This window comes from Eublepharis macularius, chromosome 14 (genome assembly GCF_028583425.1).
Source record: "Eublepharis macularius isolate TG4126 chromosome 14, MPM_Emac_v1.0, whole genome shotgun sequence".
In the NCBI taxonomy this organism is placed as follows: domain Eukaryota; kingdom Metazoa; phylum Chordata; class Lepidosauria; order Squamata; family Eublepharidae; genus Eublepharis; species Eublepharis macularius.
Genome location: NC_072803.1, coordinates 20,000,001 through 20,024,694, shown reverse-complemented (window position 1 = coordinate 20,024,694; position 24,694 = coordinate 20,000,001). Strand labels below are relative to the sequence as shown.

Below are 24,694 nucleotides of genomic sequence, written 5' to 3'. Positions count from 1 at the left end.
TTTCCCTTCTGCAGTCCTGCTGTTACCGATTCGCATCCTTCCAACAAGCCACTGCACATTTCTGTTCGACTTCCTTTTTTGGAATGCCCAGAAAACATTCATTCCAATATGCATTTTACATGAATTTCATAAGCGTCACATTCTTTACTTCCAAAATGATAACATGTATCTTATTCAATGCAATAGCTAAAAACAATAATATTCCAGGACACGGCAACAAAAAAATGGGTGAAAAACTACATGCTTCAATGGGATGGAAGTATTTTGCAGCAAAGACTTATCAGGAAGGAATTTGGAAGCCTCCCTGGTCCTGTCCCTGTTACAAAGACTTGATATACAGAAATCAACAGGTGAAGGATTTTATGATTTGGAGAAATGTTCAGATTTTGGGGAAAGGAAGGGAGCTCTTATTGAATAATAACCAGACTATGCCCTCCAATGGTCTTCTAACAGTAAATCCTAAACAGAGTTACTCCAGTCTAAGCCCATTGAAATCAGTGGGTTTAAACTGGAGAAATTCTGCTTAGGATTGCTTTGTAAGGACAGTAGTTGCAGGGGCCATCCTAAAAGGTGTGGGGAGAGGCCCCCTGGCATTTAAGGGCTGACATTATTGCCTGCTAGTTGTTGCAGAGCTAAATGTTGTGGAAGGGATTGTTACAGAGGTCTCTTCAGAATAGGTTGTGGGCCTCGCTGAAGGCCTGCAACATTTCCTTGCAGGGTCAGCCCTCCCTAGCCAATTTGCAGGGGCAAGGTGGGGAGGAGCGGGGGTGGGGAGTGAGAACATTGTGACTGGTTGGGGGGGGGGGTTGCTCCCTGAACAGTTCAGCTAGGGAAAGTTCAACTGCCAGATTGAAGACGGCTTTGCTTAAAAACCTTACAATTATAGTCACTTCAAAAAGGGCTTATTTTAAAACTAGAAATTCACAAATGTTATTTCAATAATAATAATTCGATTTATATACCGCCCTTCAGGATAACTTAATGCCCACTCAGTGCGGTTTACAAAGTATGTCATTATTATCCCCACAACAATCACCCTGTGAGGTGGGTGGGGCTGAGAGAGCTAGAAGCTGTGACTGACCCAAGGTCACCCAGCTGGCTTCGAGTGGAGGAGTGGGGAATCAAACCCGGTTCTCCGCATCAGAGTCCTGCACTATTAACTACTACATCAAACTGGCTCTTTCAACGGAAAAGGTTACAGCACAAATTACGTTTGGCTTTTTTTTAGTTGATGCCTTGGGAAAGTGTAACCGCTGAGCCCACCCCCTGGTTCTGACATCAGCAGTCTGCTGGGGAGGGTTGCCTAGGGGCACTCCTTTTTTCCTGTCCTCGCTCCTCTGTTTTTCAGAATGGCCTGTCATATAAAATTAAACAGGCACAAAATCGAATACGACTTGCTGCAAATGAAGAAGATGGTGGGAGGGGCCAACAGGCCCTTTCCTTGTTCCTGAAGAGATGAGCTCCCTTTAGCAGCCAGGCCAGAAGCTGCCTGGAGCGTCCTTCACAAACAAGCCGAGTCTGCTCAGCCAACCAGGTCCCCCTGCATCAGAAAGCAGCCGTCTCTGTCGTTTCCCGAGGAGAATTTCTCCTTGATTTACTCACCGCAGCCTCTTCCATCACTGGCAGTGCTGGAAGGAGGGGCTCACAGTCCCAGTGGGAGGATAAATTGCCCAAGTGTTACTTTCCTGAACAAATCAACCTGGGGCTTTCCCTACAGCCCTGCTCTGGCACCAGCTTCCCAAGGTGATTTTCAGCGTCAGGTCTGCCCTGCCAAAGCATCTTTGCTATGCCATGCGAGGTCTTCTGTCTCTGGGCCTGGTGAAGACTGGCACGCCATACTCAGCACCCTAATCAAGAACTGCAGTACAAACCTCCTGCTGATTTATAATCCTACAACACAGGGTGAGCCTGTACAACACTCTTTTTTCGCCAAGCTGTGTGTGAGAATCTCTCTACAAGAGACATCTTACACGAGGACGCTCAAGCAAAGGGAGATACCTTAGCTGGGAAGCATAGTTGCTTTGTCAGGGCCAAGCTACAAGTGACAAATGACACTTGAATGGCAAGTGGATTGAGTGGAGAGCAAGTGGAGGGCAAGTGAACAGGAAGGAATACACTTGCTGTTCAAGTGTCATTCGTCACTTGTAGTTTGGCCCTCAGTTTCACGCAGAGATTGCTCCTCAGAGGGTTTATTTCCTCTTCACCTCTTGAAGGCTCCGCCAGTTTCACCTCCCCTTCTGGGAGGTGAAGCGGAAATAAATAAACCTCCTGAGGAGCAATCTCTGCCTGCCAGAGAGATGAACTTGACAAAGCCTTTCAATCTGTCTTTTAAAAAACGTGGCTTCCAGGCTAACATTGCGTGGCCTCGTGTAAGAGGTCTCATGTAGAGACTCCGAGTCAAGCCAGTCATCTAGGGCCTCAGAGAATGGCGTATTTTAGAAGTCTGCCCCCCTCATGAGGCCCCCACCTTGTTTCCCAGTGGCTTCCCGTTTTAGAGTCACCAGAAGAGCTCAAGTAAGGTTGCCAAAGCAACGCAGTGCAATCCTATCCAGAGTCACTCCCCCAATTTTTAAAAAAAGTCCAGTGGCTTTCATGACTCGCAGCCCACTTCTTTGGGTAGATACGCGAAGGGAAAATGTTGTACTGGGAAATCTTGTTGGGGGGAGGCAAGGCTTGGTGTTAATGAGTCAGGCCCTGCTAAACCCGTTGACTTCAGTGGACTTTGCTTAGGATTGCAGAATCCATCTACTAACCACTAATAAGACAGAGTAAAAACTCACGGGAGAAATCAATCCACAATTTACACATACACCAAATAAATATTATTCAAAGTGCTCATGTGCCTCCAATTATCATATCAATTCATACCCAGCTCATATACAGTTTCAAGATTATTTCAAATGCCCAAACATAGGGGTTATACATTCATAAACATAATAGAAAGGAACAAATCCGGGATGAACATCAAAGTCCAAAAGTTTAGTCTTTTATATAAAGCGAAAATAATGCTGTATCTTCTTTCTCTGTGAAGCGGTAGAAGAAAGATGAAACAAAACTCCACGCCCTATCTGGGGCCGGCTCACAAGCTCAGATTTCGTAGAATCACTTCCTCAGGGGCATCACCATCCACTGTAAACATTAATAAGGTATAAACCGATCTGGTAACCCGGACAAAAGCGGCAGTTCATTCTCTTGCGCAACTAAACTTTTGGACTTTCATGTTCATCCCAGATTTGTTCCTTTCTATTATGTTTATGGATTTATAGCCCCTATGTTTGGGCATTTGAAATAATCTTGAAACTGTGTATGAGTTGGGTATGAATTGATATGATAATTGGAGGCACATGAGCACTTTGAATAATATTTATTTGCTGTATGTGTAAATTGTGGATTGATTTCTCCCGTGAGTTTTTACTCTGTCTTATTAGTGGCTTGTGGCAGGAGAAACCATTGTTGTGTTGATTCAATCTACTAAAGCAGGAGTTGAGGCAGCTGTGGTACCATCTGTCTCTTTGTAGTTCACACCTTCCCATACCCTCTGTGAATTCAGGAGATTTAAAAGACCAGGTCAAGTATTTAATAGTCTTATGCTGAGTCAGACCTCACTCACTATTGTCTGTTCGACTGGCAGTCGCTTTCTTGGGGCTCGAGGAAAGGCCTTTTCCAAATATTGTTAGTGAATATCACTGAGATGCCACAGGTTGATTCTAGAACCTTCTAGCTGCAAAGCATGTGGTCTCCCCGAGCTAACCCCAGATCTCTGGTCTTCTGTGTTGCATTTTCTCACAACAGTGAGGGTTGCTAGGATGCCCTGCTTCTTCCTGGCCCTGCATCTGCACCACAAATGGCAGTCCAACAAAAGCAAGGGACGCTTTTCCCACTGTTTTTTCCTCCATGCTAGGAAGAGTCGGACCAGTTAACTTTCTACACATCAGGCTGCTGTTGGAAGACACAAGAGTGGTCCCAGGGAAAAAAGAAAGGTGATGCTCAGTACCGAAGGTTCAATCTTGGGAGTTTCCAGTAAGAGGATGTCAGGTGGAAGGGTTTAGGAAAGACTCTTTGGTGCCTGAGACCCTGGAAAGCCCCAGCTAGTCAGAGCAGGAGGTACTGAGCAAGAGGAATGAACGGATTGACCCAACAGAAGGCAACTTTGTATGTTCAAAATCGGAAACAGACCGAAGACCGAATGGCTTGCTTAATTCAGTTGCGGTCTGCATTCACACAGCACTGGATATTGCACTGTTGTTGCGCTGTACCAGTCATTCACAAGCAGATTATCCTGTGTGGACAAGCCAGTCCGCTTATGAATATTATAGGCAAGCCAATTCACTTGTTGTTACAGGCCCCGTAGTACAGGAGGCAACTATGTGTGGATGCAGCCATGAGCAGCTGGGGCACTGGACTTCAGCTAGCCATTCAAGACTATTTCCATGGGCTTAGACTGGAGTAACTCTGCTTAGGATTTCACTGTAAGGAAGCAACCCTAAGCAGGTATACCGAGAAGTCAGTCTCATTTTATTTCATGGGGTTTGCTCTCAGGAAAGCGTTGTTAGGATTCCAGCCCAAGTGTAGGAACAGCATCTCTTGAAGTTAGAAAGTATAAAGAGCTCCCCCCGCAATGCGCAGAGCTTTGTCAATTAGAGGAGGTTGCTAGCTGTAGTAACATACTGTTTGATCATTCAGTAAGCCGGTGGCTCCAATTAATGCTTTTCTTGTCTGACTGTTTCTATCCATGCAGAATTACATTTTCAAAGCTGGGTGCAATTGGCAGCTTCTTACGTTAACGCACGGGGTCTTTTTCAATAGGCTCCATTCTAAATCCTTTGGCGCATTCCAGAATTTAACAAAAGGCCAAGTTTGAAACACTGGAAAGAAGTGTAGAGAGGCCAGAAAGATCCAGGTTAACAAACTGCTTTATTGGTCATTTTACAAAAGGGTTTGTGATCTACCAAAGAAACACCTGCTGCTTCCTGCCTCATGGCAGGCAAGGCTGGAGCACCTGGGCAGTACAGGAGCATGTGCTTGGATGGCCGGGCTGCTCTCTGTGCCCATCCTGAGCGGGCTGACCACAGGCAAACTCCCTTCCCCTGCTGCCGTCTCCCATCCCCCCTCCCGCCCGGCACAAGCCCTCCGCTTGCAGAAATGCCAACTTTTCCAAAAACAGGCCCGCAGGCTCAAACGTCCCTCTTCCCTGGTTTATAAATACAGCTTCCATGGCTCCCGAGGGCTGCCGACCTCTAGGGAGCAAACGTATTTACAAGGGGCCTGGCCATGCAGCTCCTTTTGGAAGGTCATAAATTAGAAGCACGGGAACCCCCAGCCCAAAGTCCACGGGGTGCCGGTTCAGTTCATAGGCCTTGCTTTGCTCATGCCGACTCCATTTGGTTTCATCTCTTTTCCTGAAAACACAAAAGGGGAAATGGTCAGTGGGGCCTGCTGTAGCCCATTCAGGACTCCTTTCCAAATCATAACGTAACACTCTAACCAACGCTATCTAGGGGACTCGTGCATTCCTTTAAGAAGATGATGCTGTCTTTCCATGAGGACAGCCGTGGGTCTGGCCTGCCTCAGAAAACACATTCCATTTTAAAATCAGGCTGGGGAAATCAGCATCTGGAGGGACCTTATGAGAAGCCAATACTTCAGTAAGGCAATGGCTCGGGATTTCCCAGCTGATATCTCTGGCTGACTGGGACTGAGCAGAAGCCTTTTTTCAATTCTTGTGGTAGCCCAGAGACTTTGGTCCGGGGTCCTTGCCAGGCATCTCCTGGTATGTGCCATCAAGTTGTCACTAACTTATGGGGACCCCAGCACAGGGCTTTCAAGCATGCTGAGAAGCAGAGGTGGCTTGCCATTACCTTCCTCTGCAGAATCTTCCTTTGTGGTCCCCCCACCCAAGCACTGACCCTGCTTAGCTTCCGAGATCTGACAAGATCAGGCTATACTATGATGCCCTCCTTTCCCATCTCCAGGTAGGACCTAGAGAAATCCACGTTTCATAGAATCATATAGAATTGGAAGGGGTCTTACAGACCACCAAGTCAAACCCCCTGCCCAATGCTGGAACAGCATACAGCATCCTTGTGGCTTCCTCCCTTTTGCTGTCCTGCGCTGGTACTGTCTGCTCAACCTGCTACAGTTTCCAACCATATCCCTGAGTTAGGCTCTTCTACTCTCTGTCCAGGTCTGTAAAGCAAAAAGTGCAGGAAACGCTGAAACTCACTTCGCTGCGATCCCCTGTTGTCCGGCTGCGTCCTGATCCGTGACCTCTAGATCCTGTTGACCCCTTGGAAGAAGAGCTTCCTGTTGTGGAGCAATTGCTTGACACCTGGCTTCGGGCGAGAAAGCTGGGCTTGCTGTATGGAATGATTTCCTCCTCTAGCCAGAAAAGAAGAAGAAGAAAAAGCAGGACATCAATCTGGCATGCTGTGGCTTTGCATAGACTTTGCTGCCATTTATGCTCTGCACATTGGCAGAAGGATAGCAAGAATGAGATTCTGAATTTAGACAGGCCCCTTTTAAGGCCCTGAAAGCCCAGGGGGCAAATGTTTGTTCAGCAAATTACCTACTACCTGTTGTCTTAAATATGTGCTCCTATGAGCTACTTGTGCTTCATGTGGTCTAATGTCAGCCCTAGAATTGCTTCTGTTGTTTCAACAGTTCTTCAACTCTGTATTGGATTCTTACTAATGTTATTATGTCTTTGTAAATTGTGTTTATTTACTCTACGGCATTGTTTATGGACATGTCCTTGAAACTGAGTGTACTAATCTCACGCTGTGTAATCCGCCTTGAGTCTCAGTGAGAAAGGCAGATTGTAAATGACATAAATAAATTATACATCGCCTCTCCAGAGACCTGCTTGAGGTAGCTCACAACTACAATACAAACAAGGCATTAAAACGACAGCAACAACAACCTCCCGCTCAGGGTTTTGATGTTCATAAAATAGTCCTCAGGCTACGAGGAGATCATCAAATGGCTAAACAAAAGATGGCACCCTTCAGTTGAAAACCTGGGTAAGCAGAAATGTTTTTGGCCTGGCGCCTAAAAAAGAGGAAGATGCTAGGCCTTCTTCAAGGGGGAGGGCATTTCACAAGTGAGGTGTCACCACAGAAAAGGCCCCATCTGCCCATCTCACCTCTGCCAGTAGACAGACAAGAGAGAGCGACCAGAGAAGCGCTCTCTGATGGGCTGGACACTGAGATTCCGCCCCCTTCTTTCTCAATGTATTGTGTATTTTTTTCTCAAATGTATAAAATAATAAGAGATGCTTAAAATGTTTTCAAAATCCACCCATATTGGGAATATGCATCAATGGCCAAATTAACTACTTATGTACCTAATTGACCAATAGCTGAATTTGGGGGGAAATGGAAGGATTTCTTTGACTACTTAGGCAAAATTAACGTTAATTAAAATAACTTAGTATAAAGATAAGAAGATAAAACACAGGGAAATGATTAACCAAAAAAGTTGATATTATAGTCTATATAAAGTATAAGTAACCAAGGAGAGGGAAGGAGAGCCATTACACAATTAAGTTCAGTTATGACAAATTCTGATTGTATTTTTCTAACAGTTTAAGTTAATTTTAAATGCAGTGCTTGTGTAACTTTCAAACTAATTCCAAATGTAGTGTTTATATAAGTTTGTTAAATCTCAAATGTAGTGTTTGTATAAGTTTATTTTATGCACTTTCTACTGTTATATCTTTTTTTAAAAAAAATTCTACATTTTAATTAAAAAAAAATCCACCTGTATTGGATATTAGAATTAAATACTGCAATATTAGCAGATTTTATGTCTTGAAAATTTAAAGCCCTCTCACCTGACAAGAAAAACACAGTACTCCTGCCAAGAGGAAGGAACTCTTCCACAGTCCTTCTTGAATCTCTGAAGGTTTTACAGTGGCACTAATCTACTGTCCCGGAAAGCCTTAGATGAGTGGGGCTTTGACCCTCAATAAGAACTGGCGTATGCATTATGTTGCCCCTCTACTCCAATCCACACCAAGTGATCCCTGTGCCAATGCATAGCAGGGAAGATTACTCTGGGCAGCATTACCGTCTCGGTGCTGGTGGTAGTGCTGTCCCGCCACTGTGCGATGAGCGACCTTCCGCTCCACGACTGAGGCACCGTTCAGGTCCTTCTCCAGAGAGGAGGTGTTGCAGTCCAGTCGTGACGCACTGTCCGGAACAGAGCAACTGAGGTCTTCTGCAGGAGGTGGCAAGGGGGGTGGTGGGAGATCTGCAAACGGAAGCATGGGTGAAGAAACCCCATTAGTTCGATTCTGCCCGGAGGCTTCCTAAGATTTCCATGCACACTCCACCTATTTTCACTCACATCTTTACAGTTCTAAGAAATGGTTAATTGCTCCTTCAAAAGCCACGTGGGTAACTGTGGGGTACAGGGCCTTTCTGGTGGTGGCACCCTAACTACGGAACAGCATTCTCAAGCACATTTGTCAGGTGCCTATAATGCCATCTTTAAGGCATGAATTTAAACCTTTAAAAATACTCAGGCGTTGATAATTTTCTGTTTTTTTTTCTTTTCTCCTCTCTGCTTTATTTCTGGAAAGACTAAGGGCTTAGAACCCTGGGCTCAAGAATTAAAGGACTGAAATCTGCCTTAAGATGATGCTCACTTAAAATATAAATAATTGTTAGAAATGAGAAAGGAAATTGAATAGGTGGGTTAAAAAGCAAGAAAATTAAAAAGTGCCTGGAGAGATTTAAATGGACTGTGCATTATATAAAGAGAGAAAGAAGGGGGTATGGTTATTCAGTTTCCTTTTCTATGGATTGATGTCTATATTGCAAATTTTTCTGAAATATTGATCATATAATGGACTATCTTGTAAACGAATCTGAGACAAAAAAGTTCTCTTTTCTTTGTTTTTTTGAAAACTTAATAAAACTTATATTATAAAAAAATACTCAGGCATTTGACAATATCTGATTTGTGATTCCTCCCCTCCTATCATCTATTTGCTATTTCACTACCTGCTGTTCCTATCTTCATTTTTGCTATTATCTATTGACTCTTGCTGCTTTCACACACGCTGAATAATGCACTTCAATGAACTCTGCAACTGGATTTTACTGTGTGAAATGGGAAAATCCACTTGCAAATGATTGCTAAAGTGGACTGCAAGGGCATTATTCAGCATGTTTGAGTTTGTCACAAGCCACTTTGGGAGCCAAAAATGCATGGAAACACAGGATATGAATTTTATCAATGAATCAATCAATGAAAACAAAAGATTATCAGAAAATGAAAATTTGCACAAATGTATTGGATTTTTGAGATATGTGATCAAGGAAGTTAGAATATACATAGCCTTGCTTTGCTGGGCTTGTGAAATCTGCCTTGAGGCTCACTGAGAATGGTGGACTATAAATAATGAAAATTTTAAAAAATCATCCTTAGGCACTGCAGTATAAGGAGAATGCGTTCCAGATGTGTCAGCAGCTGCTGCTCTGTAAACACATCAAGGCAAGAGTGCACTACTTGAAGTCCTGGGATACAAAGGCTGGTCCTAAGGACAGTCGCTGAGGTATGTGCTCTACGGAGTTGGAGCAGTAGAAACTGCCACTGTATACTGCATTCTAGAATAGGACCCTTTCAAACACAGGATGCAAGTCAAGCCATGTGACTCCCATACAGCTAACAGGTCCTTTGCTCAGCAGGCCTTCTGGGTGCAATTGAGCAGTTTAGCAGGCTTTTGGATAGCACCAGTCAATGCCCTCCAACATGGCTGGTATCCTGGGGCACGCCCCTCCAAATACTCAAGTTTAATTCATTGCTATTCTCTCTCCCTTTCCCCTTTCTTGCTGTTTTGGGCTGTTGAGCAACAGAGGGCCCATTCATACATTTCTGGCCCAAAGCCAGCAGCTGGTCCCCATGCCGCTCTGGACATGTCAGTAATGAGGAACCATGCGGGTTTGGCAAATGATTTGGTTTTGTCCCCCTTAGTTCCTCTTTTCAGACCTTCCAGGAATGGTGCAGGATACAGCCACAAAGCAGCGGCAACTCTGAAGCTTGAGTAACATGCAGGTTGTCTCTCATTTGTCATAGGAAAGGACAAAGAAAAGATGAAAGATATGAAGAGAAAGGAGAAAGAGAACAAAAAGCTTACATTGCCTTGCAGTCAGGATGAGTGAAATTATATACAGCAAAGCTCAAGTTTAGGATGTGTCCAGGTTGGAAGCACAGAGCCTCTCTACACAAGACATCTTACATGGGGACGCTCTAGTGAAAGATCTTACACTTGTTCTCCCAATACGCCTGCATTCCTAGGGAGACAGAGTACCCTTGAATATAAGACTACGCCGAAAGGAAGTCACTTGAGCGTGCCCGTGTAAGATGTCTTGCGTAGAGAGACTCACAGTCAATCTGTTTTTGTAACCGGTACAACTTCCCCTGAACGGCTGAGCTCAGGAGGAACCAGTTCTGCTGGTTTGTAGCAGAAGTTGGTGGCGTACAACACTGACTGGTTGGCCCTTGGGATAGATATCACAAAGCCACCTCTCTACCCAGAGCAGTTTTCTTTCTTTTCTTTTAAAAAATAGAAACATGTCACTATGTTTAATCAGATACATTTGAAAGTGTAAGTGTCATTTGATGTGTCAAAGTGTGTGTGTGTGTGTGTGTGTGTGTCTAGGGGGGAAGCTGAGCTCACTGCACAACAAAAACACCTCCCCCTCCAAACACACACACGGTCTAATTTCTGTTGTTATGTACATTGTACCCATGGTCTTAGATCCAGAGGAGTTAGCCGTGTTAGTCTGTAGTTGCAAAATAGTAAAGTGTCCAGTAGCATCTTTAAGACTAACCAACTTGATTGTAGCATAAGCTTTCGAGAGCCACAGCTCTCTTTGTCAGATGCATCTGACGAAGAGAGCTGTGGTTCTCAAAAGCTTATGCTACAATAAATTTGGTTAGTCTTAAAGGTGCTACTGGACACTTTACTATTGTACCCATGCTTTCTTATAGAGATACAAGTAACAGATGTGAAAAAGAGCCATGTGTTCAAAGAAGAAATTAAGAAAGGCTTTAACAAGCAGCCTGCGGTAACAACACACACAACAAAAATGTAGTGACTGCAAGCACTGACTGGAGACATCTTCATGTGGGGAAGAAAGGGGGAAGGAGATAGATATTTGGATCAGATGACGCTTGTACCCTATTGCTCCCCCAATACTTGAGGGTTTGAGAGGATATCTTCCTTCTTAGCCTACACAGTGTGCTTCTGAAATCTGCTGAGAAGCTCATCTGGGCATCTATGTTTTAACAGACTAGATGTGCATAGAATCTAAGCATGAATGCTCAGATCCCATGCCTGATTACAGAATTTTATCTGGGATATTAATTGCATTGTTTAGATCTATCTATACTGGGCTTTATGTGCATATGTGCTTTGAAAATGTTACACCTGTGTGTGGACATTTGGTGACCTCGGAAGCAGGCCAGGAATGGTGGCTGGGCAGGGAGAGAAGGCATATCATTCAACGCAGAACAGAGATTCCGCTGGAACTGTTAGGAAACCACTTTTGGAAGGACATAATGGGGCATGCTTCTCCTAGGAGCTTCATAAAGATACGAAGCTGCCTTCTACTCAAACTATCACGATGTCTTCGGTGTTCATTTTAAAAACCTTTTTCTTTTTCAAATGCAGTCCCTGGGGCTGCATTTTCAAGGAAAAGGAAAGCATGGAGAGAGAGAGAGGAGCCTTTAAATCCTTTCCTCCTCTACCATTTTCTTGCTAAAAGCAAACCAACCAACCCACCACCACCCAAGTTGATTGTAGCAACACTAGGGGTAAAATGGATTTCGGGGGAGGGGGGGAAGCAACTTGGGGGTAACATTTTTCAGTGGGAAAGTAATGGGAAAGAAAGGTTAAAGAGTCCCTCTTTATTAATAAAATAAATTTCTCCATGCTGTTCTCTTCTCTGGAAAAGCAATCCCAGCAGCTGCATTTAGAAAAGTTTTTTTTTTTAAACAAGCATGGAAGAAAAGATCACGTGTTGTCTGACCCTAAGTCTGCGTATTGGTCCCTCTTCCTCAATACTGCCTGCTCTAATGGGCAAAACCCTCCGAAGTCTCAGGCACAGTAAAGTCTTCCCCCAAATCTGGTTCCTGCAATCAGTAAATCAAGGATGAAATCAAGGACCTTCTACATGACAAAAAGATATGTTTTATTACTGAGCCACACAGCCCTTTACTTAAAGAGAATATATCCTACCTTTCTTCCCAGTAGGGACTCAAAGCAGCTTACATTATTCTCGTCTCCTCCATTTTTCTCTCACAACAACCCTGTGAGGTAGGTTAGGCTAGGAATATGTGACTGGCCCAAGGTCACCCAGCAAACTTCCATGGCAGAGTGGGGAATCGAACCTGGGTCCCCTAGATCCTAGTCTGTCACTCTAGCCACTGCATCACACTGGTTCTCAATTGCCTTCTTCAGGGAAGATGTTTGTTCCTACTAGGACATGGCCCTAGAATCTTGCACCTGGCCCATCTTGTTCATTATTGTTTCCTCTGACAACTGCTCTCCTTCATCTCAGACAGAGAACACGTGCTACCAGCTGGAGATGCCAGGGGTTGAATCTGACAGGCAAGCAAGGCATGTTCTCCACTTCCATCAAGACATGCAGATGGTGCCTCTTGGCTATTCCTTCTTGCCTATGCCACAGCTCTACATACAGGCTCGTGTAGGAAAGAGACAATGCCTTGGGAATCTGAGAGAGAGACACTCACCTCCCTGTTTCTTCTCTCGACGGTAGTGGCTAGACTTGGATTTCTTCTTGCCTTTTGCTTTCTGCCCTGGAGGGAGAGGCATATCTCCTGGGCTGGGCTGGGGCTTTCCTGTCAGCAAAAGCCGGCATCAGAGTCAAATCCTTAGCCAGCCACTTGGCTTGTCCCACCCAGTCTCAGCCCTGGCACAGGCTAGCAAGGGCTTGAGCTCAGAGGCAGCACCCACTATGATCCAGCATTGCTGGATGGAAAATCACTTTGGATAACAGAACCATGCAATGATGCAGTGTCCTTGGGGTGCCCAAGGAAGCTCAGAACCATTTCCTTTTAAAGGAAGCACAGGTGGGAGAGGGGAACACTGGGACCTTCCAATCTACTACCATGAGCAAGCGCAGCAAGCAGATCACAGGGGAAGCCCTCTCAAATCTGGCATTAGAAGAATGTGACTTCTCTGCTGACCTGCTCAAGACTCCAAGGACTGGCTGGTCCTTCCACCTCCCTGTGCCTAAGACACCACATTACCCTTTGGAAGAGGCGCACCCACCTATTCCCGGGGAGTCAACATTCTCTGCACTGTGTGCTGGAGTCTGGCTCAGGTTACGTCGATGACCTTGCTTGGGAGCGCTGCCTTCGGGTGCCTCTTCAAGCACATTTAGGTTTGGGTTGGACTGAGTCAAGGGAGGACTCAAGGCCCTGGGCAACGGCCCCGAGCCATTGGGTAACCGCCTTGAAAGCAAGGAGCACAAGAATTAAAGAAGACGGAGTGGACAAATGAGAAGAGTGGCGTGGCAAGATCAACCACTTGTATGGCTTTTGCATATGTTCTAAATTCAGAATCAAACTAGAATTTTGTGTCAATGAGTGATTCCGCACATGTTGGATAATGCACTTCCAATCCTCTTTATAGATCATTTGGAATGGATTTTTTTGTGTGCGGAACAAATAATCCACCTCAAACGATTGATAAAGTGCATTGAAAGTGCATTATCCAATGTGTGCGGAATCAGCCACAGTATCCCCATTCTGAACTGCCAGAGTTAAAGTCTCAAACCCATTAAATGGAAGTATACATTATTTCTAGCCTCTCACAATTTTTAAAAAAAATTAAAACAAAACTGAGGTTCTCTGCTCAGTAAAAAGTTTTGCCCTTGCTTGGGAGAACCTCAGAATAAGCACAATTGGTTGTGTTCCACATTGGCATGTCCTTATGCCATTCGGTATGTCCGTATGCCATTCGGTTTATAACTTGTCTTTGCAGAAAGCATTCACACTTTCCACAAGGCCAGACATATGCACCTAAGCAATTAGTACTCCTGTTAGGAGATTGATTTGGGAAGCTCTGTAAAAAGGAGGGGAAATGAGGATGATAAAAAGGTGGATCAACACAACAAACATTTGAGGTCCTCCTATCATTTTCATAAAATTGCTCCTACAGCAGCTTTAGTGTTCAGCACAGCCTTTAGGGATATGAATGATTACTTCAAAGCCATTGGGGGATGGGATGTTGTTGACTGATGGGTAGATGGCATAGGGGAGTCTGGTCAGTGCTCTACGCTTAGAGGCAGAAACCCAAGATCGGAGCTGCACAGGAGAGTAGAGGACCCACGGAGCTGATGGCTACTGCATGTGCTCGAGCATAAGACCCACAAATTGGAGGGCATAATTAGAGATATGCGTGGGGTCTATGAGAAAGCATCATGGGGCTTGATTGCATGCTTCAGAAGTACAAGTGATTCCTACCTGGGCAGGTGTGGAATCTCAAAGTGGTGGAGTCTGGGGATGTCCTCGGAAGCTCTCATCTCATCTCGGGGTGAGGGGGTCAACGTGGCTGTGGACTGCTGCCCATAGGAATTAGCGGGAGAGGAGGCATCTCCACGAGGTGGAGGAGGAGGGCATTCTTCTTCCTGGATATTCTCCATCAGGTATGTCCTTTCTGGCAGGGGTGGGCACCACTCCTCTGCCTCTGAACTACAAACAGGGAGTGAACTAGACAATTTGGCTGGGATATATGGGGTTCTCAAACATACTACTGAAACATGACCACTTTCTGGTTGGGATATAAAGGCTCAAGGATCTCATTTGTATCTGACGAAGGGAGCTTTGAGTCTCAAAAGCTTATATCCTGAAAATCTTGTTGGTCTTTACAGTGCTATTGGACCCAGGTCTTGCTGATGAGCTCCTCAAGTGTTAGAAGGACATCTAAATCCTACTTAAGACTTCTCTGACAGTATTTCATTCCTACTTTGACTACTGGTGGCATTTGCCTTCCCTTACATGCCATCAAAAAGCAACGAGTGATGCTTGAAGACACCAAAACCCCCTTCTCTCCTATTCAAAATGCAGAGTGAATCGGAGGTTGCCACCTAACTAGGATTTCACACTTGGGCTTGTAGCTGCTTTGGTAACTAGAGCACGCATTTGTTTTGGTTAGTTGTGGTGGTTGGCTGAATTCACAGATCACGGTTTGTTGAGCTGCACCACCCATCGTGGCTGCCTAGCCACACAGATAGCCAAAAAGAGAGGATGCTCTCCATGTCGGATGGTGGAGAGGATAAAAGAAGCAGATAACTGGGGTTTATGCACAGCACCAGGATTTGTAACACCCGGTCGATTAAATGGAGATCGTGCAGACACTTTGGCCTTTACTGTGGCATCTGAATGCAGCCCTGGCATCTTTTTTCATTTTGAATAGTATCGACTGGCCGATCCCTGGGACAGCTGTTTGCAATTTTCAGATTCAGGTGCAAATAAAAACGGTGGCCATATTTTTCATTTACTTGTTTGAAGTATTTCCAGTCCACCTTTCCACAGCACAGTTTATAAAGCAGCAAGTATATTCAAAATAAAACTCTTAAGCAAAGAGCCAATCTAAAGATACAGGAGATGCCAAAGTCATAAATAAAGCAGCAGCAAATTAATTAGAATACAAAATACCAATGTAGCAGAACAGCCTTCAAGTTATCTCACTTAAAAAGCTCTTTCAAAATAAATCGGGTTGAATCAAAATGAGCACAGAGCAGGCACCAACCAAATGTCCCTAAGAAGGCTGTTCCACAGCTTGGGCACCACCACAGAGAAGGCCCTGTTCATAGTAGCTACTTGCCTATCCTCCTAAGTTCAGGGCAGGAGCTGAGCAAAGCCTAACCCAGATTTGATAAAAAGGTTCCTACTGAAATGAGGCTTAGGTGGTTCCTGATCCTGACTGGATCTCTGAAAGATTTCTAGATGGCTAGAAGTCTTTTAAATTATTTTTAAAAAACAATTTATTGCAGTGGCTGCAGCTGCCGTTTGAAGTGGAAAGCAGCCTGGGGAATAGGCTTGCCTCCCATAGTTCCTTTTCCTGCTGAAAATCACCTCCTCATGAGTACTTGAAAGTATATTTGAAAGAGCCTCTTTCTCCCATGCCCCATTTGATGGTTGCAACCTATTAAAAAAAGGGGGCATGGAAGAACATAAAATATCCAGCTTTTCTTTGAAACTCGAATCAAATCTGGGTAGATCATAAACCCAAATTTTCATGAATGTATCTAACTTTTTTAAAAAAGGTGCCGTCAAGATACTGCCAACTCACGGGGACACCATAGGGTTTTCAAAGCGAGAGACAAACTGAGAGCCAAACTACAAGTGATGCCTGACACTAGCTGGACACATGTCAGCTTCCCTCAAGTTTTGCTGGGAAATGTAGGCATCCTGGTCTTGCAGCTTGGCTCTCCGACTGCTGTCCAATGGACTTTTCAACTGTCACTTGTCCAACATTCCGCCAAGCTGCCTACATTTCCCATCAAAACTTGAGGGAAGCTGACAAGTGTCCAACTAGTGTCAGGCGTCACTTGTAGTTTGGCCCTGAGGTGGTTTGCCATTGCACTGCCTCTGCAGTGACCCTGGACTTTCTTGGTGGTCTCCCATCCAAATACTAACCAGGGCCGACCCTGTTTAGCTTCTGAAATCTGATGAGATCAGGCTAGCCTCGACCATCAGTCTCCCTTCTTTTTCCCAGGAGAGAAGCAGGTTAAAATATTTTAAAAAATTAAATCGGTATAAAAAGAATAAGCTGGCCCAAAGCCAATGTCAGTTGAGGCTCAAACTCAGACTAAGGGCGAACACATGAAGCTACCACAGACTGGGTCAGATCACTGGTTTATCAAGGTCTTGTCTACTCTGGTTGGCAGCAGCTTTCCAGGGTCTCAGGCGGAAGCCTTCTACATCATGTAATACCTGATCCTTTTAACTGAGCACGACATCGGAAGCTGCTACTATTTGCAAATGAAACATTACAAAGAAATGCAGAGATCTTTTATGCCCTTCCCAGGCTACTCACTTGACTTCTAGCTCCTCCTGCTCCTCCTCTTCCTCCACATATTGGCTCAATTCACTGGCAGAAGGTGGGGGAGGAAGCACTTCGGTCCAGTTCAAGGACGGCGTTTTCACTGCCTTTCCCATCAGCTTCTGTTTCCCAGGCTTAGAAACTAAAGAAAGAAACAGAAGCCAGAGTGGGGACCCAAAAACCCATCCAAGGATGAAGTGCAGCACATATTGCATGTTTGCTGGGTTATAAAGTCACAACCTCAAGTTTTGCATCTTAAAGCACCTCCTAAAACTCAGTGCACTAAGCATGTGTCTGTCCATGTTTCATTCTGAATCTGAGTTACGACTTTAGTGACTGCCACGATCAAAGAATCCCTGAATTAAATCCACTGCACTGGACCCATTTGCACGGTCTGCAGGGAAAAATAAGTATCTAGGGGATGAGGTCACTTGAAGAGTTGATGAAGAAGCCAAGTGGCCACTCTCAGCAAAGCAAGACTTTGGCCATTCTCCATTGCTGCTTCTTATGCTTGGAAATTCCACTTTAAGTCCCTCTTCAAAACTCCCCTTTTCTGTGAAGCCTTTATTTAACCTGCCAGTCTCCATCCCCAACAAAAATGGAGTCTAGCTACATGTAACTGCTATTTGCTCCCATTCGTTCTTTGCTACCCTGCCCTCTCCCCTCTCCCCACTATCTAAACTGTAACATGCCTGGGGCAGGGACATCCCCTTATCACTAGCATTGCTCAGCAAAACACTGTATGGATGCATTGCATTAACAACGACAGCTGCAACACTGGGAAGACTTCTGGCTTTACCATTGTGTCCCCAATTAGCTGTTGCACCAGCAAGAAACAAGCCAAGAGTCCATGCCATGTGGCTTGTCTGGGGAGAAGCTCCACCCTCTAGAGACATTTATAGCCATAGTGCAATCCTAAGCAGACTTACACCTTTCTAAGACCACTGAGGTTAATGGGCTTAGAAGGGTGTAAATCAGCTTAGAATGGCAGCTTATTTCTAGGAGGCAGGAGTTATTTCCCTTGGCATCGTTGTAAGTAGTAGATCACCACTGTAAAAGCAACTCCAAAGAACACTGGGGTGTAATTTTGGGGAGGGGGCAGGGTCAAGAGTGCTACCTTCTGAAGATACTATTTTAGATATATAGAAAAGAGTCCAGTAGCACCTTTAAGACTAACCAACTTTATTATAGCATAAGCTTTTGAGAATCACAGTTCTCTTCGTCAGATGCATCTTCATCTGACGAAGAGAGCTGTGATTGTTGTTGAGGGTTTTCCGGGCTGTCTTGCCGTGGTCTTGGCATTGTAGTTCCTGACGTTTCGCCAGCAGCTGTGGCTGGCATCTTCAGAGGTGTAGCACCAAAAGACAGAGATCTCTCAGTGACACTGAGAGATCTCTGTCTTTTGGTGCTACACCTCTGAAGATGCCAGCCACAGCTGCTGGCGAAACGTCAGGAACTACAATGCCAAGACCACGGCAAGACAGCCCGGAAAACCCTCAACAACCATCGTTCTCCGGCCGTGAAAGCCTTCGACAATAGAGCTGTGATTCTCGAAAGCTTATGCTACAGTAAAGTTGGTTAGTCTTAAAGGTGCTACTGGACTCTTTTCTATTTTGCTACTACAAACTAACACGGCTAACTCCTCTGGATCTATTTTAGATATGATACCTATTAAAAGTTTTTATATTGCGTGGCTACTTTTAACCCCTTCCCCACTATTTAATTTATGGACTGAGAGCTCCTTGGGGACAGACATGTTTTGTGTTTAGAAAGACTGCTCAGAAGTTGACCTGAGCTCCTGGGATAGAACAGGACGTTAATATGGTGAATAAATAAAGCGCTGGACTTTCTCTAGACTACAAGAGTCCTCTCTAGGGTTTCTCTCTCTCTATGCACAACACCGCTGCAACTTGAAAATGTGTATGTTTGGGGGGCAGAAGGCCCTCTTATCCTCTGGTGCGCTCAAGGTCCCTACCGCTCTCAGCCCTGCCCCGTTCTGGCTGGGCGTATTGGATGTTGGAGATTCCAGGCGGGGTATTCCACTGGCTGTCCTCTTCGTCAGGTGAATGTAAATGTGTTGCCCCATAGGGCACCACAGGCGTCGTGGCATATGGCGTGGTGTGCTGGGAAAATGCCCCATTGAATGTCCTCATGTCATCGCTGGCAGGGTCGATGGTGCTATAAATAGGCCCGTCCGACACGCCTGTTCCAAATTTCTCCGTCTGGGCAATGTAGTTGGAAATCCCAGCTTCTGCAGAGAAGGAGACGCACAAATGACTGTCTTTTTACAGGCCTTCTGGTTGAACTGCAGGAGATTCTCCGATTGTAAGCTTCTCCAGCATTTATGGGCTTTGAGAACTGCCTCTAATCCAAGCTCAGGATCTGTCTGAGCAATTTAATTGAAATCCCCTGTTCTTCGACACAAACTTTGGCTTAGCTCGTCTCCTGGAAGGTCATGGCCCAGAAAGCCTGCCTCACCAGCTTCCTCATTTGTGCAGACTAAAAGACTAAGCCTCTTGCTTTAGCCTGCGCACCATCCCCGTAAAGCTCTGTCTCTTAGTTGCACTCATTTGCCAGTCTGTGTTGGCCTTGCTGTCAGAAAGGCTTTGCTGTTTCTCAGCCCGATCATCCCAGCACGCCACTGGCGGAAGCAGCATGGCGCTTACCATTATAGTATCTCTCTGTGGCATTGTGGTTTCCAGTGCAGCAGGACACTCCAGGATCCTTTGCCTTCCCATTCCGGAGCAGATTTGGGGCTGGCCATGAATCTGCCAGCCAGGGATAGGTGGAAGTACTTGTGGTCATTGCCAGCATGCCAGGCCTGCTGCAGGGAAGACACAAGAGTTGTGAATATTTGGTGGTTTGTTTCAGCACTGTCAATCAATGAAAGAAATCTTGCTGAATGTTGAATCCCGTAAGGCCCGGTCTACATGATACAGCTTACCATGTGATGTCTGCCATGAATACTTAACATGAGTGCTGAGCGTGTCAATGTTAATTTTCACTGCATGGTGTAATTTTTTTTTTTTAAATTCACATTTTGATACTCCTCTCCCTGAAGCACTAGTAGGTTCCTTATCCCATAAGTCCTATATAAATTTTATAAGTAAACAGGGCTCATTTCAAGGGGGAACGCTCAGGAACACAGTTCCCCAAAGAGGTCACGTCAGGTGGCCCCGCCCACCTGATTCTCAGCCATTTTGGGCCCGTTTTGGCCTGGATTGGGGCTGAAATGGCCTAGATCGGGCCTCTGACGGGTGGTGGATCTCTCTCCTATTCAGCAGCGGTCCGATCCCGACCATTTTGTGCCCCTTTTCAGCCATTTTCAGCCCCTTTTTGCCATTTTGGGCCCAATTTCGGCCCTGAAAGGCCAGAATTGGGTCCAAAACAGCCAGAATAAGTGATGTCAGGGGGTGTGGCATATGCAAATACCAATGACACACTTCCAGTGATGGCAAGAGGCATGGCATATGCTAATGAGTTATGCTAATGAGCTCCTCCAGCTCTTTTTCTACGAAATGACCCCTGTAAGTAAATAAATACACAAGTCCTTGCTAGCCTTCTACGAGAAATTGCAGAACTCACTACTTTGAAGAAGAACAATACACACAGCCAGTCTCCATTCTTTCAGAGTTTGGAATCAGAACACAGTAGTGAAAGACTAGGTTCCTGAGGATTAGGTTTAGGATGCCACAAAGACAGGAAATCATCACAGATTTCTTGGATTCTTGAGGTGGCAAGCTACCAGTTCAACAAGTGGAAACTCAAATATGAATGTAAATTTTAACCCATTAATCAACTGATGAGTCCATTTGCTTAAAACTTTAAAGTTAAAAGCATACTTTTGTTTTTAGATGATGCTTGTGTAGCAGCTGTTGTCTTAAGAACAGGTATTCATATAGAGGAGGGAATGCCTCTTTTATGATATTGCACGCCATCTAAAGATTTTGGAATGTATGTGGGAAGCTGCCTTCTCTTGGGTTAATATCCCAAGATATCCTTACTTACATACCACTCTTCTAGACAGATCAGTGCTCCACTCAGAGCGGTGAACAAAGTCTGTGTTGTTATTATTCCCACCATGCAGCTGGTGAGCTGGGGAGTGGCTTACCCATGGCCACCTACTAAGCTCATGGCAGTCATGGGATTCGAACCAGCAGAGTGCTGATTGGCAGCCCAAGCACTGAACCACTATGCTACAGCAGCTCAAACAATGGTTGATCCATCTTGCTCCATACTGTCTGAGCTGACTGGAAGCTGTGCTTCTAGGACTGAAAGAGATCTTTACTAACACTTTTTGTTACTTGAAGTTCTTGAGCTGGAGACACTCTGTATACAAAGCACGTGCTCTGCCACTGAGTCACAATCCTTTCCTGATATCCATCTTAAAATAAAAAATCCTTTAAAAAGATCTTGTGCCCAATTAATCTAAAGGGTGGGAGACTTTTTAAAGTCATGCAGAAGCTTTAAAACAGATTCATCTACCTGATTAATCAGTGTGGCGTACCAAAAAGCCATTGAATGAAATGTTGGGGGAAGGAAGGGAAGCGGGAATCATTCATGCTACATCATGGACTTTGCACTCACCTGCCGCTGCCCCGTGCTGGCCCATCCGAATGGGGGAAAGAGACTGAAAAAGAGGGGACCACAAAGTCAGGGATGTCTTCTTAGAAAACAAAATGTGGATTGCGTTGGTGGTACTGGGAAAAGCAATGTGATGGAGGTGGGGGAAAAGCCTTACCTGCTGGCGTGTACGCAAAGGAAGCTGCAAAGAAAAGCAGGCAGACGGTAAGCAAGTTGCAGTGAAGGGGGGTAGGCAGCATTGGGTGGTGGAGGGAAGCAGCCGTGGGTGGAGCATTTCAATGTCACGGGAAAGGGGTAGGGAGCAGTATCTCACACAGCGCTCTCCTCTTTCAGCTTGTTCTGGCATGCCAAGACAGTGATTCTCACAACAACCCTGAGAAGTAGTCTAGGGGAAGAGGGACAGAGACTGACCCCAAGTTACCTAGGGAGCTTCATGGCAGGATAGGGATTTGAGCCCAGGTCTCCCAGGTCCGAGTTCCACCCTCGAACCACTACACCACTCTGGCACAAGCCCTATATTCTAGCCTCCCAACAACCCTCAGTAATATTCCCATTTTTCAGGCAGGCTATAGAAGCTGCGAAGCAATGCAAACAGACCATACCAATTGGACTAAAGTAATATCCATGAATTAACCTGCTTTGAACACGTCATTCCGGTCATATAAGTTCACCCCCATCCCCAGTTTGGAAAACTGCACTGTTCAAGTTTTAAAAAAACCTTGTCTTTAGTGGCAGCAGCTGGAAATAATGACTGGTTATAGTAGTGTTGGGACCCCACAATAAGCATGTGGGACAAGGGGGCAGGGAACAGGAGCTGTACAAAGCGACAAAATCCCACCCTGAGAATGAGAAAGTTGCTCTTTAAAAAACAAACCAAAAGGGAGATGATGTGAATTCTGCAAAGAAACAAAATATTCTGCCATTTGTAATGCAGATTTTTTAATATTAGCTCCCTGCCATCAGCCCAGGGGCATGATTCACCAGAAACTTTCTATACAGTATTCAGCTCCCAATGGGGCTTGTGCAAAAATATTTTCTATCAGACAGGCCTTCCTTGCTTATAAATGCTAAATCCACAAGGGGCTTGCAAAATATTCTGCATTTAAGGGATTCTGTCATCTGTCCCTCATCAGATTCCCTTATAAAATGTTTGACACTTTTATCTTACAACGCCCTGATCCACAGACAAACCACCCTCACCTTTTTCAAGAGAGGAAGGGCAAGGGTAGGGGGAGATCCTGCAAGCCTCAGCCCGTCTCACCTGTGTAGTGACTCATCTCCTTCCTCTTCTTCCGGCGACAATAGATCCACACGCTGAAGCACATTAGAATGACCCAGCAGGCCCCTCCGATGCCAGCGATGAAGGCCGGCTGCTTTACCACATCGGTGATCTGCTCGGCAAGGCTCACGCTGTCCCCGTTGCTCACGGACACCGAGTCCTGGTCCGGCAAGGGCTCTGCCATAAGCACAGGGGGCAAAAGCACCAGGTGAAGGGAGGCAGCTTCAGAAACACTCGTCATCACAGAGGCCTGGGAACCTGCGTGTGGACGGTGTCAATGCAGACTGCGTGATGGAATTTCTCTCAGTTAAAAATAATCCCCTCTACATAGAAAGCAAGCAGGTATGGGAAGCCAGAACGCCTCTCCCTAACGTGCTTTTTATTTTTGGGGAATATTTGTGTTTTACGGAGGAGCAGTCAGTCATGTGAGCATTCAATTGCAATCAGCATTGTACAGTCAAGAAAACCCTGGAAAGGGAGCTGTAGAAAATAGGCACCGTGTTTATACATCCTACAGCAGTAACTTTCTGTTCCTTTAACAGGGGTGGAAATTAGTCAACGGGTCAAAATTACTGATTTTACTGACCAAAATTTCAAAACAACTGGCCAAATACTGACAAAAAACTGAAAAATTACTGAACAATTTCATTTCAGCCTATTGATAAATTAGTGTTTTAAAAGTAAAACTGGGACATAATTAAAAATTGTTATTATCCAGCCTCCAACATCCCCATAGCCAGCTACTGCACAACTTTTTATTTTTATGAAGATAGGACAATGTTTTCATTATTGTACAAATTTTAAGGCAAAAAAGATTCGTTTTTAAAAATAATCACCTACTGCAGATAATAAAACAACGAAACATATTAAAATCATACCTTAAGTAATTGTTATGAGAACAAAACAAAATCTGTCTTCTCACTGGGAAGTCATCATGTTTCCCTCAAAATGCAGTAACTAACCCCCCCCCCAATTGCATTCATGAAAACAAATACTAATTTTACTGACCAATTTTTTAAAAAAACTGACAAATTAATGACCAAGATGACAAAACTGACTTTTCCTGATTTTACTGACCATTTTCCACCCCTGCGTTATCCAGTTACGTGGCCAAGAGCAGCCTTCATATCAACAGGGCTTTTTTTCAGCTGGAACATGGTGGAACGGAGTTCTGGCACCTCTTGAAAATGGTCACATGGCCTGTGGCCCCGCCCCCTGATCCCTGCCATGTGGCGCAGAGGGCAATCTCAACTCCCCTTTGTCTGGAGATCAGGAGGTGGAGCCACAGGCCATGTGACCATTTTCACCGAGGGCAATTTAAACTTTAAAAAACTTCCCCCTTGTTCCAGCTGATCCAAAGTAACGTCGTTGTGCAGTCCTGAGTTCCACCACCTCTTTTCCCAGAAATAAAGCCCTGCATATCAACACCTCTGCCTCCTACATGTTAGTTGCCTTATCCTGAGCCAAAGCCGTCTTGGTCTATCATTGACTACTCCACCAGGCAGTGGCTCTCTGGGGGTCTCAGGCAGAGGTCTATCACGTAATCTGGGAGAAGGGAGCCCAACATGGCTAAGAGCAGGCCAAGGGTAGAGGCTTTTTAAATACAAAGCCTTTAGCCTGCCTCAGACCCAGGTGACAGCATGGACTGGTGGTGGAGGGAGCAAATCCCTCTCCCTATCCTTGCCACAGCTGCTCATGTTCAGAGCAGCTCGAGAGGTAAACTAAGCAGCAGTGGCAAAAATAGCTGG

General features: G+C 45.1%; 1 protein-coding gene across 6 annotated transcripts in view; it reads right to left on the bottom strand.

The window, feature by feature from the left end:
* Nucleotides 1-4,895: 4,895 nt before the first annotated feature.
* ROBO3 (roundabout guidance receptor 3) overlaps nt 4,896-24,694 on the bottom strand; it is a 226,761-nt gene continuing 206,962 nt past the window's right edge. For 2 of the 6 annotated variants that reach the window (XM_054997456.1, XM_054997458.1), the window contains 12 exons: nt 22,929-23,123; nt 21,825-21,848; nt 21,671-21,713; nt 19,750-19,907; nt 19,059-19,334; nt 17,078-17,225; nt 14,500-14,727; nt 13,304-13,485; nt 12,763-12,870; nt 8,068-8,250; nt 6,224-6,378; nt 4,896-5,399 (listed from right to left, as the gene is read on the bottom strand). In XM_054997456.1, the coding sequence (XP_054853431.1) occupies nt 5,388-5,399; nt 6,224-6,378; nt 8,068-8,250; nt 12,763-12,870; nt 13,304-13,485; nt 14,500-14,727; nt 17,078-17,225; nt 19,059-19,334; nt 19,750-19,907; nt 21,671-21,713; nt 21,825-21,848; nt 22,929-23,123 (1,712 nt within the window). In that variant the 3' untranslated portion in view covers nt 4,896-5,387. The remainder of the gene's footprint in view (nt 5,400-6,223; nt 6,379-8,067; nt 8,251-12,762; nt 12,871-13,303; nt 13,486-14,499; nt 14,728-17,077; nt 17,226-19,058; nt 19,335-19,749; nt 19,908-21,670; nt 21,714-21,824; nt 21,849-22,928; nt 23,124-24,694) is intronic. The other 4 variants (XM_054997457.1, XM_054997460.1, XM_054997459.1 and 1 more) reach the window with 4 other exon arrangements.